Genomic DNA, 13,434 nt, shown 5'->3' on the forward strand with positions numbered 1-13,434 from the left:
GCTTCACATGTTGTGACCATCCTAACCACACACTCATATATACATCAATTTGCCTCAAGTCCATAGTCAACACATATATAATGACAATAAAGTAAACACCGCCACCATAAGTGGACCATACCACACAATGCCTTACAAGGCTCATCAACAATACTATAGAGAAAAGTAAAAGAGATAAACCTTCTAACCAATTTCTCACCCTTTGATCATCCTTTATCAATACTCCTTTTTAATAAACAATTAATATAAAAAGGTAGTTTCTAGATGTGCTTTATTCATAAAATAAACCATGCATAAGCAACTACAAGACCATACTACAAACTAGTACAATACATCATCAACATACTAGAAAGTAGAAGGGCATAGATCTTTAACCAAATTCAATTACATTGAGCAACAATCATATTTCATCATTAGTATCAATATAGCGCAGTAACTAAGTACATCATTATCAAGCCTAAATAATAATTTATCTACCCTAGAATTAAGATCACATCGTGTATTGCAACATTGAATCAATAGGCTAGAAGAGCCTAGATCAATCCTTACCAAGACTTCTTTACTTTGATCATGAATGATTCATACCCAAAATTCATCAATAAAATCAATATAAGGCAGTAGTTTAATAAATCATAACCTAAATGAAATCCTACTACAAGTGCCATTAAATCGATATTATAGTGAATAACATGCTTTAACAATCAATAGAAAGATATCGATCAATTCTTCAATACTCAATCCATATTGGACAAACAATACATAATTCATCATCACATGATATCGTGGGAAGTATCTAACCATCACTTTGACATAATTGAATCTCACAATAAGCATGCTAGCATCAAGATCACAAAATACTACCTTATACCCTAGCCTTGTTCAAACTTCAAACCTTCATGCCCCTGGTCCCTCATAAATAATTCACCATCAATACACAAACTAGGAAGTATATATAATCACTTCAACATACTAGAACCTTAATTCAATCGATATACATTCAAGATCACAAAGCCCACACATAGGCTAAATTGAGACATTGAAGCGAGCAAGGGTTCATCATGCGATTGGATAAAAATTCATGTTATGATCAACATATTAACTTCAATTCATAATTAGGAAGCCTTTTTAAAACATTTTGAGAAACATTCCATGTCTATATTGAAGAGGAAGAGATTTGATCATATTTTCTCTTTGAAAACTTTGAGATTAACTCTCTAGATGGAAGGATAACTAGAGATGAATGATTACCATAACTTTATCTAGAAGCTAACCTATAAAACTTGATGAAGAATCCATTAGAATCCAAGCTCCAAGCTGTTCTTGAGCTTCATCTACAATGGAGGTTTATAGAGAGAATCGGTTTTGGAGGGAAAGTCTATTTCTTGTAGAATGAATTGGGAATGGGTTGATCATGTTTTTGATCACTTAAAAACACTCAAAAATAACCAAATAAACCTAGTAGGTTCAGGTTAGGACGTGGGGTGAATTTCCGATTCACCCGTTAATTAAAACATTCGCTAGGCAGCAGTTGCAGGCAACTATCAATAGAAAGCATCGACTGGGCGTCGACAGGACGATGGGGCATCCTGCTGCTCCGTCGTTGGTGACTGCAGCTCCTTCTTGGTGGCTTCAGATCCTCCTGAGGCTAAATTTAAACCTACTCCCCAAGTCGACGAGGTGTCGAGGGAGTGACGAGGCGTCAATTGAGCTCGTCGATTGACACTGCCCTCGACAGTATTCGGGTCCTTCATCGAGGGACTTTTGCGGGGCCCTTGGGAAGTCATACCCAGAAGTTTCCAATGTAAATATGAAAATTAACAAGTCAGGAACCTTCCACATAATTTTCACCCAAAACCATAACACGCAACAGGTCAAAACATGCTAGGCACCATTAAGACACACATATGCATGTTTCAAGGGCTAACTTTCGAACGTCTTGGACGTTTGACATCCAAATTCATGAAACTCTATAAACTGCTTATAAAAATTATTATTACTCATTTAAAGTCATCATAAGCTCATGAAACACACATAAGCACATAAATCCCCATAGGTGACTAGTCGTCGAACGTCTTGATCGTCGCTTGACGTTTGACGTCCAAATGACCTCAAATCACCCAAGCATACTTTAAAACCCTTAATTAACATGTTAATAATTTTATAGTCACAAGTGAGTATCTAGACACCCTAACTCATTTTGGGGGTCTTAAAATGGACCAAGTTGCGTTAGTTGTGTTCTATCCCTTTTGTTTAGTAGTTGGGATATTTCTAGTTTTCAGAGTTGATTGTTTCTTTCTTCATTTTACTTATTATTTTCTCAATTGTGGAGTTGTGTTTCGCTTGCTCGACACATTTTTGATTTGTCTGCGTCTTGGGTCTTGGGTTTAGTTATGGCAATATTGAAGTTTAAGATGTGGTCCCTTGTTGAGATTGGATTAGTTGTAATGTTGGTTCTTTATTGTTGTGTTGATATATCTTGAGGCTAGTGTTTGATTTAGGGACTGAATGGTTGTGTTCAGGTAGTTTCAGTTCTTACCTCTGTTAGAAAATGGGAATTTTCTAAGAAGATTCATCTTTAAAATAGGGTTAAGGAAATTCACGAAATCTCTGAGTTGGTTATAATTGAGGATGCATGGTTTGCTTTCTCATGATTAGTTCATTGCGTAGTTCATTAGTAGGATTTGGTACCCTTGGTCCACTATCAACCAGTTAACTGTGTAAATACGCAGCATATTGGCTTGGTTTCACTCAGACTGGGTGGTTGGTTTAGATTTGCGATAGCAGAGTAGCTTGTTGACTCGTGGTCTAAATTTCATTTTCTTGGAGTATTTCCGTAAAGCTGGTCTCTGTGCAAACTTGTCGTTCACATGATGGGGGTCCTTTCGATTAGCATGTTAAGTTTCAAATGGTTGTGTTTCAGTTGGATTTGTTGCTCTTTAAGATCAAAATCTAGACTTTTGGACTTACCTTGGACCGAGTTCCTTGTTTTGACGATTATTGTTGCTCGATGTTCTTGGGGATCTTGTGCTGCAATTATTAGATGCTTAGGACGTCTAAGGACCGAAAATATTCTTGATTATTATAAGGTGTTAGATATGTAGAACAAGGTTCATTTTTTGATTTGGGAGTTCGATTGCATCAGTCATGGTCCTACAATTGTTCTATTTTATTGTTTTGATGTAGTTCTAGTCTACTCAGATGATTCTGGCGCTTTCAAGCACGTTCGGTTAAGTTAGGTGAGGGTTGGAGCCCAAAATTGATTTGGAGGAGTTTTTTGAGTTTTGAAGTAAATTTGAGAATTTTTCCTCTTAACCTAAGTTATGTAATGGTATTGTTTGATTCTAAAGAGTGTTTAAGGGTTTGGCGGAGCATGCGAACTCAATATCCTCATCTTTTTTTTGTCTTTAGGCTATGTCTTTTTTCTTAATCTATGATGCACAAAACCAAAGGCGGATCTAGTAATTAGAGTCACTGGGTGCCAAGCAGAGGTGGACCCAAATGATTTGATAGGGGTGCACGTGCATTCGTTAACTTCAAAAATATTATGTGTATATATGTATATCTATCGTAAGAAACTGACATAAAGTAGTGTATATTCAATTGTTCACCTATAAGAAGCGTAGGATGCCCTTGTTTAGTTGGTACAAGCCAGAGGAACCACTCGCGAGAATACAGTTCAGTCTTATTTCAATATTTTTATTTTACGTTTAGCTTATGAATCATATTCGAGTCATTAGTACCAATCAAATACTACATTATTCGTTAATTGTAGTAAAATTTTTGTTAACTACCTAAATTAAGATAGTATTGGTGCGTCAAAATCTTCAGATTTTAGATTGTCTCTAATTCTCAGTAGACTAATCGATTAAATCAATTTTTGATTCAGATAGAACTATTCATCTTGTGACTGGATGGGAGAGAAGGATTGGGCGACGGAAGGAAGCCTGAAGCTTTAATTAATGACAACTTTTTGTTTGTTCAAAAGTTTAAAGGAGGTTTCAACAGTGAAGAGAATTTTTTTAATATCTTTAATCATGTAAAAGAAAAATCAAAGAGTTAAATCAAATTAGTTACAAAATAATTATTAATTAATACTTAATAAGTAAAAAGAAATCAACAATCAAAAGAGAATGTGCTATAAAAAAGAAAAGATGCCTGTGGTTAAAAGGAAATATTAAAACAAAAAAAAAAACTTCTGCTTAGAATTGATCCCTTGATCGAGGAATTTCAAACTGGACGGTCTACGATTACACCAAATAATGCATTTGTTCTCTGGGTTGGAACAGGTTTTATTTATCCATATTTGTACAAAAATACTTCTATATTAATAGAGTTTTCGCCGAAGCTCGTGGGTGGCGTGGCACCCCCACGGGCTATATTAGATCCGCCCCTGCACAGAACTATGAAATTGACCGATCCAAGAAATAGAATCTGGAGCAAAATTAATATGCTAAGTCGGAAAAATAAATCTGAGAATAATTGCTAAAAGAATTGTATTCAAAAAGAGAGAGAAGAGTTATTTCATTAAGCATGAATTTTGGATTCTCATACAACTTGTATATATGTTATGACTAAAATGAATCGACTAACAGTTGTTGCAGCTAACTTCACTATAACAACTAACTCCTAACAAACCAACATATTCTTAACCACTTTTGCCAGCTCAACTAATTAATTATTTAGCTAATTTAATTTCCATTTACTTGCAACGACTACCCTGACGCGAGCACCCTTGACCTGTACGGTTAAAAGAAGGAATCTTGTGTTACAACTTAAGAGAGGAAACTCCCATGTAGCTTGATCTTCAAGGATACATGTCCATTTGACTAAGACCTATCCAACAACTTTGTTGCCCTTTTCACTAATCTTTTTTCCAACACAGTCTCAAGAGAATGAAAATAAGGAATGGATAAGTTAAACACTAGAGGATGTGTAATAACCAATGGTAAATCATGACACCTCTAAAGTTGAGACACATGGAATGTATAGCATATAGACCGAAGTGCTAATCCAAACATTAATAGGGTAAGGCCCAAAATACTTCGTTTTGATTTCTTAAATGGACTAATAGCTACAAAAACTTGTTTAAGGCTATATTTATAGATATACCCATTCTCCAATAGTGAAAGTGTGGTATGATCTATGTTTATTTCCTAGATCCCTCATTCATTGTTATGCACTCTCTATATGAAACTTGATCAACTGCTTGATAGCCTCTCTAGCAGCCAAGGACCTATCCACCGTGTCAACAAAGAACTCACGAACAAAATACCAAAGGCATAAGAGTAGTTTTTGACCATAGAGAACCTTAATGCCCTTAATGGTAGTGTGATAAGTAGTGTTATACACAACCCCTCCTTAGGACAATGAAATCAAAAACACGGAAAATAATTCCACAATGTTCTATTAAACACCTCTATTTGACCATCAATTTGGGGATGGTAAGTAATATATTTTTAAAGTTGGACCCCTTTAAGAGTAAATAATTTCTACCAAAATAACTAATGAAAGATCTCTATCACTTGTTATAGTTACTGCCATGCAACTTAAACACATTGAACTTTGAGTATTAACCTGAGCATTATAAAGTTGTTGTAGTCTTATGAAGTGACAAAACTTGCTACATCCATCTACTACCACCCGACAACTTCCTTTCCGTTAGACTTGTACGTCCTTCAATAAAAAAATCAAGGCATATATTTGTCCATACACCCTCAAGGGAACAAATGATTATAATAAACCAGGGGAAGCTGCAAGATCATACTTATGGTATTGACAGATATCACATCTGCTAATGAAGTCCCTAATGTCTTGAATAAGGCCCTTCAATGAAATAGTGATGTATTCTTCTAATAGTGGCATTCATTCTTGAGTGCCACATTGAAGTAAATATGTCATAACTCTAAAACAGTTTTTTCAAGGCAATATCATTTACCACAACAAGTTTGCCTTTCAATCTCAATTTCTCACTACACCAAGTATATGACTTGAAAGGTTTCACCTACAACTTGGAATCATCTTGGAAATTATCTATTTTAAATCAAGATCATACACACATGTTTTCTTAATCTGCATCAACAAAGCATTATTTGTAACAAGTAAGGAAGCCAATAACTCATCATTGTTAGGATTTGAATCTTTTAGAGAAAAAGATAAGGTTCAACACATGTAATTTCATTTATGTTCATATTTCAAAATGCATAAATACATATCTACATAAACTTTTCCAAAGTTTGTTGAGGACCATCATATCTAACCACTATTGCCTTTCTTACAAAACATATTCCTTAAAACAAGGACTACCTTTCCTTTACACACTTAACATAATATTTTTAAAAAGAACAAGTATACAAAAACCATCTAGAAGTATCTTATTTTCAAACATCCTCCTCGAGATTTTTCTAGGAAACTCCCAACTTAGCCCTTAGAAATTCAAATTTCCCCCTAGGAAGAGACTTGGTCATGATTTACGCAATCTGTTGATCAGAGCTGCAATGAGCAAGTTGTACTTCTCCATCATTTTCTGCTTGCCTGATAGCATAAAACTTCACATTTAAATGCTTGCTACAACCATGTTGCACTTGATTTTTTGCCATAGATATTGCTGACTTGTTTTCAACCTTAATGAAAGTAGCTTTAATGTCATTTTGCTCCAGATCATGTACAATCTTTCTTAACCATTGAGCCTAATGAGTTGCACCAGCATCGGCGATGTATTCTGCTTTTGCAGAAGATTAAGTTTCCATCTCTTGCGTCTTTGAATTCCATCAGAACGTGCTTGAACAAAGTGTAAAAGCATATCCAAAAGTTTTTTTCACATCATCAACGCTTCTTGCTCAATCACCATCTGAATAACCCATTATTTGCCATTGATCTTCCCTTTTAAACCAAATACCATAATCAGGAAGTCCTTTGACATATCTCAATGTTTGCTTAGCAACACCAAGATGAAATTGACTTGGAGCTTGCATAAACCTCGACTAAAACTTTCCGCAAACATGAGATCGGGTTATGACAAATACAACAAACTACCAACCAGACTTCTATAAACTGTTGGACCAGCCCTTTCACCTCCTTCAAACTTCCAAATATTTTTATTGAGAATTGTTACAATAAAAAGGAAGAACTTCAAGTAAAGAAGGTGTAAACAGTAGGATATCGCAGCTGTAAATTGCTACAAGAAATTTGAAAGTGAAGAAGAAGGCTTAAGTTTTCTTGAGTTAAATTATTTTTTCCTACATGATGTTTCATTACATATGGTGTATTTATAGATAAAGTGTGAGAATGACAACCAATAATAAGAAAAATATCTCACACAAAACTATTTACCTATGTGTCTCAGTAAGCACCACTCATTTCAAATCAAGACTAACATATCTACTACAAAATATCTCCAAGCTAGGAGTTTCTTGACATTCTTACTTTTCTAACATATCTAATACAAAATATCTCCAATAAAGGAGTTTCCAGACAAATCTTAATTTTCTAACACTCCTCCTTAAGATTTTTAATTGAAACTCCTTACATCAACCTTTGAAACTTAAACTTCTTAGTGGAAAGAGCCTTGGTCAGAACATCAGTCTGCTGATCACTGATGTAATGCACCAACTTAACTTCACCATTCTTCTCGGCATCCCTTAAAGCATGAAACCTTATGTTGATATTCTTTGTTCTTCCATGTTTCCCCGGATTTTCAGCCATCATAATGGCTGATTTATTGTCACATAGATCACTGTTGGTTGTTTTGGCAACAAATTTAATTCCAACAAGATCTTTCTTAACCAGATTGCTTGATTTGTAGCAGATGCAGCAGACACATACTCTACTTCTGCTGAAGATTGTGCTACAATATCTTGCTTCTTTGTGCTCCGAGAAAAATTGCTTGAACCAAACGAAAAACAATAACCATAAGTTCTTTTGTAATCATCCAAACATCTACACCAAACACTACCTTAATATCCAATAAGATCTCCATTCTCCATATTTCTATACCAGATTCCATAATTAATCGTCCCTCTAATATACCTTAACACCCTTTTATCGGCTCCAAAATGCTTAGTGTTGAGATTTAACATATATCGAGATACCAAACTGACAGCGAACACCTAGAAGATGTTCGATACAATAGACTACAAATTAGACTTCTATAAACTTTTGGAACTTCCCTCTCTTCGCCATTATCCTTCATTGATTTTTCATTCACAAAAAAGTGGAGTTGCAACAGCTTTGCACTTGCCAAGCTTAACCCTTTTTAACAGATTCAAGTCATACCTCTTTTGGAACAAGAAAATTGCTTCAGAAGATTGAGTTATCTCCATTCCCAAGAAAAACATTATTTCTCCTAGATCGGTCATCTCAAAAACTTTTGGCATTTAATTTTTAACTTATTGAACCGCAAGAGGATTTTCACCAGTAATCATCAATATAATCGACATAAACTGATATCATAATCAACATTCAATCCACTTGCCCTTTGAAGTACAAAGTAGGCTTATTTAGGCTTCTGTTGAAGCGTTGAGACAACAAATGAGAATCCAGACTACTAAACCAAGCTCTTGGGGCTTCTTTAAGACCATAGAGAGCCCTTTTAAGCTTGTAGACCTTGTCTTCTTCACCTGCAACTATAAAACCTTTAGGTTGTTCAACATATGTCTTCCTCAATCAATCCATTGAGATATACAGATTTTACATCCAAATGGAAGATTTTTCACTTGCATTATGCTGCGAGAGCGACTAGAAACCTAATTGTCTCATGTCGTGCCACAGGAGCAAACGTTTCTCCAAAATCCACTCCAGCCTGCTGAGAATAACCTTTACTACATGTCTAGCTTTATTCTTGAAGATGGAGCCATCTGGATTGTACTTTGTTCGATAGACCCATTTGACCCCGACAACATTCTTCTCTTCTGGCCTATCAACCAACTCCCAACCATGTTTATTAATCATGGAAAGTTCCTCCTCCATTGCTGAAATCCACATTTTGTGGTTTGCTGCTTCTTCAAATGAGGATGGTTCAATAAGAGAAAAATGACATTGCTCATAAACTTCTGCTAGTGATTTGTTCTTCAAAACAGGAGAGTCTGTAGTCAATTCAACATTTGAATTGTTTTTTGTTCCAGGAATAGAACTAGAGGGAGTATCACCTTTTTGCTAATTTGGAGTTGCAGCTGAAGTATTCCTACCTTGGTTCTTCACAATACTATCTCGATCCCAATCATAATGTCTAGACTCATCCACTACAAGATCTCTACTAACAATCACCTTTCTACTACTAACATTGTATACTGTGTATCCTTTTGCAATTGTACTATAGCCCAACAGAACACACAGTTGTGACTTACTGTCTAATTTTCCTCTTTTAACATCAGTAATATGTGCATAGCATACCGAACCAAATACCTTCAAGTTTCTTGCAGACGGCTTGATACCCTTCCATGCTTCAAATGGTGTAATACCTTGGACTGCTCTAGTTGCTAAACTATTTAGCAAATAGACAGCGGTATTGACTGCTTCAGCCCAAAAGTATTTAGGCATCTTCTTTTTTGCCAACATGCATCTTGCCATCTTTATCACAATTCTGTTCTTCCTCTCAGAAACCCCGTTCCATTGTGGAGTGTATTTACCAGTTAATTGTTGTTGGATACCCAAATCTTTACAATACTTGTTGAATTGATATGAAGTATATTCAGTTCCATTATCGGATCTAATATACTTCAGTTTACAGCCACTCTCCCTTTCAACCATAGCTTTGAATTCTTTGAAATTGGAAAACACTTGATATTTGCTACTAAGAAAGTAGACCCAAGTCATTCGAGTCTGATCATCTACAAAGAGAAAAAAAATATTTGTTTCCACTCAAAGAAAAGTCGTCCTCATTGGTCCACATAAATCTGTATGAACCAACTCTAGCTTTTCTTTAGCTCTCCAAAGGCTTCCTTTAGGAAAGGATCTTCTATGCATTTTACCAAATTGACATGACTCACAAACATCTCTACACATGTCAATTTTGAGTACTTCAAGCACCATGCCCTTTGATTGCATATACACCAGTGAGCAAATATTATAATGACCAAACCTTTTGTGCCAAAGACAAGTATCGCTCAATTCAACATCAAAAGAGAAAGTATCAATAGAATAGCATGAAATTGGAAAGGAATTGTCAATCATGCTAATTTTAGCTACTTCTCATCCTTTAGGATCACAAATAACACATTTTTGGTCCTTAAAATTAAAAAATAATTTTTATGAAGCAATTGAGCAACACTTAACATGATTCGAGTCAAATTTGGCACATAAAGAACATCATTAATAAATTTTTGTACCTTCATCACTAAAGAAATTTTACTGACCCTCTACGGTGAGCTTCCACCAATGAGTCATTTTCAAGCTTCACTTTGGTTCTATCAGATCTGTCCAAGGTAACAAACAAATTTTCATCAATAACCATGTTCCTTGTGCACGCGCTATCTACATACCATTTACATTGGTCAATATGTGATGTGTGTGAGGCCATGAAAACCTCCTCCTCTCACTTTCCAACCTCCTGATCATCTGCGAAATTGCTCGATGGGAAGACTGGCCACTTTGATTTTGCTTTTGCCTACAATACTTCTCAACGTGACCATACTTCTTACAATATCTACATTGAATTGGAGGCCTCTTCGAATTCTGCCAACGATTCTTCTTTAGGTGGTTTGTATTCTTACACATGCCACAAGGTGGAAATTTTCCTTTTATCGAAAAATCACCTTGGTTTCCACCAGATTTTACCTCTCCAAATTATCCAACCAAATTTTTGTGCTTTTCTTTTGATGCTTGAATTTATGCCTTGCTTGAAAGGCGTCTTCTACTATCCCTTCACTTCTCATAGTGACTCGTTGCTCTTGTACTTGCAATTTGGAGATTAGCTCCGCTATCGTAAGAGTAGTCAAGTCACATGACTCTTCAATAGTCAGATTTTTTATTCAAACTTGTTTGGAAGACTGACCATGATCTTCTCTACAACTTTCTGATCTGGAAAGGTTTCTCCAAGTATTCTTATCTGGCTCACAATCTCCATCAGCTTTGAAGAGTATTCTTTCACACTGTCTAAGTCTTTCATCTTCAAAACCTCAAACTCTCTCTTTAATGCTAAGAGTCTAACAAACTTTACTCTATTGTTTCCTTCAAACTCCTCTTTTAACTTATCCCAAGCCTTTTTGGCTGTTTCACAAGTCATAATACTCGTAAACATCACGTCTGTATTACTTGAATATATGCAAGTGAGAGCTCGTGGAGATCTAGTCACCAACTCATCATACTTCTTAATTTCATTAGGTATTGCATTAACTCTCAATGGATGGATAGAAGGTTCTCCAAGCTCAAAAACATCCCATAAGTTAAGAGCCTTTAGATAAGCCTTCATTTTGATGTCCCATATGTGATAATTCTCTTCATTAAAAGTCGGAGGACCTGTCGATGGTTGATTTTCAGGTGCCATGTAATTTTTCAGCAAGAAAATTAAAGAAAGAACAGAAAGTAGTTGAGCAAAACAAATAAAATTTGATTCAGATCCCTTAGGAAATAGGCTCTGATACCATGTTTCAATAAAAAGGAAGAACTTCAAGTCTAAAAGTTGTAAACAGTAGGAAATCGCAGCTGTAAATTTCTACAAGAAATATGAAAGTGAAGAAGAAGGATTAAGTTTTCTTGAGTTAAATTATTTTTTCTTACATAATGTTTCATTACATATGGTGTATTTATAGATAAAGTGTGAGAATCACAACCACATAATAAGCAAAATATCTCACACAAAACTATGTACCTATGTGGCTCACTAACCACCACTCATTTTAAATCAAGACTAACATATCTACTACAAAATATCTCCAAGCTAGGAGTTTCTAGAAATTCTTACTTTTCTAACATATCTAATACAAAATATCTTCAATCTAGGAGTTTCTAATCAAATCTTAATTTTCTAACAAGAACATGTGGGGTCGGTACAGACTTGCACCTCTCCATCTTGAACCTTTTAAGAATATCCCATGTATATTTTCATAGAGAAATAAATATTCAAACCATAGCTTGAAGATTCTCCATTCCCAGAAAGTAACTCATTTCACCCAAATCTGCCATTTAAAACTTGGTCTCCATTTCTTGCATGAACTGATTTACCAGAGCTTTATTGCTTCCTATTACCAGAGATCATCAACATAGAAGGAAACGACAAACACATCTCCTCCTTTAGCCTTCTTCACATATAAAGTGGCTACATTTCACTTCTGTTGAAGACACAATGAATGAGATGATTATCAATCTTATTGTACCATAATCGAGGAGCCTGCGTAAATCCATACAATGCCTTATGAAGTCGGTAGACTTTATCCACCATTCTTAGAGCTTGAAATCCTTCTAGTTTAACAACATAGATCTCCTCCCAAAACAATCGATTTAAGTATGCGGATTTCACATCCAAATGATACAACTTCTAATTTGATTGAGCTACCAAGCAAATAGCAGCCTTATTGTATCTTGTCGGGCAAATGATGCAAACGTGTCTCCATAATCCAGACCTGCAACTTGAGTGTAAACTTTCACAACAAGCCTTGTTTTGTATTTATAAACTTAGCTATCTGGATTAAGTTTGGTTTTATAAACCCACTTCACCCCGATCACATTTCTTTTTTTGGGTTTATCAACAAACTTCCAAGTATAATTCTTTTCTATCATACCAATCTCCTCCTTCATGGCTTCAATCCAAACTTCATTTCTTGATGCTTCTTCATAGATATTTAGTTCTGAGATTGTAACATTACATGTTTTATATATCGAAAAGGGACCTTGTCTTCAAAATTAGTGAATCACATGAGGATTCCTTGTTTGATTCTTTGCCTTCTTCCAGAGTTTGAGACCCAAATAATTGGATTTCAGGCAGCTGACTCAAGTTGTGAAAAACTACATTATCTTTCTCCAATTTTTCCTTATCCCATTTTCAATAAGCATACTCATCCATGACTAGATCTCTTCGGATTGAAATACTTTTCATTTGCAAGTTGAAAACTCTATAACCCTTGGCTTGTGATTAATAACAATGATCCCCAATTCACCTTTTGGTTCAAGTTTGCTTCTTTTGATAGAAGGAACATGAGAATAGTATATCGAACCAAAAACATTTAGATGTTTTGCAGATGGTTGTATTCAACCCCATGACTCAATATGAGTCTTTTCATCCACAGGTTTTGTTGGAAACCTATTTAACAAATATATTGAAGTATGAATAGCTTATGCCCAAAAGCTTTGTGGCGGTTTCTTTTCTAGCAACAAACATCTTGCCATTTCAAACTATTCTGGTCTTCCTCTCCGAGACTCCATTTTATTCGGTGAAAAGCTAACTATCAACTTATGATTAATCCTCATATATTCATACTACTTGTTCAACTCATTTAAGTGTAT

At 35.3% G+C, this 13,434-nt stretch overlaps 2 protein-coding genes across 2 annotated transcripts; both read right to left on the minus strand.

Annotated features, from left to right (window-relative positions):
• Positions 1 to 6,467: 6,467 nt before the first annotated feature.
• Positions 6,468 to 9,744, minus strand: LOC114077195. Its single transcript, XM_027916874.1, has 5 exons — positions 9,183 to 9,744; positions 8,775 to 9,080; positions 8,467 to 8,615; positions 7,532 to 7,881; positions 6,468 to 6,531 (listed from the first exon to the last, which is right to left on the minus strand). Exons 1-5 carry the CDS (start codon positions 9,742 to 9,744, stop codon positions 6,468 to 6,470), a joined length of 1,431 nt encoding a protein of 476 aa, XP_027772675.1.
• A 1,216-nt stretch (positions 9,745 to 10,960) lies between these two features.
• LOC114077196 lies at positions 10,961 to 11,479 on the minus strand. The gene has a single exon (XM_027916875.1). The coding sequence runs from the start codon at positions 11,477 to 11,479 to the stop codon at positions 10,961 to 10,963; it is 519 nt and encodes a 172-aa protein (XP_027772676.1).
• Between the last annotated feature and the right edge of the window lie 1,955 nt (positions 11,480 to 13,434).

The sequence above is a fragment of the Solanum pennellii genome, chromosome 5 (assembly GCF_001406875.1).
Source record: "Solanum pennellii chromosome 5, SPENNV200".
Lineage (NCBI taxonomy): Eukaryota > Viridiplantae > Streptophyta > Magnoliopsida > Solanales > Solanaceae > Solanum > Solanum pennellii.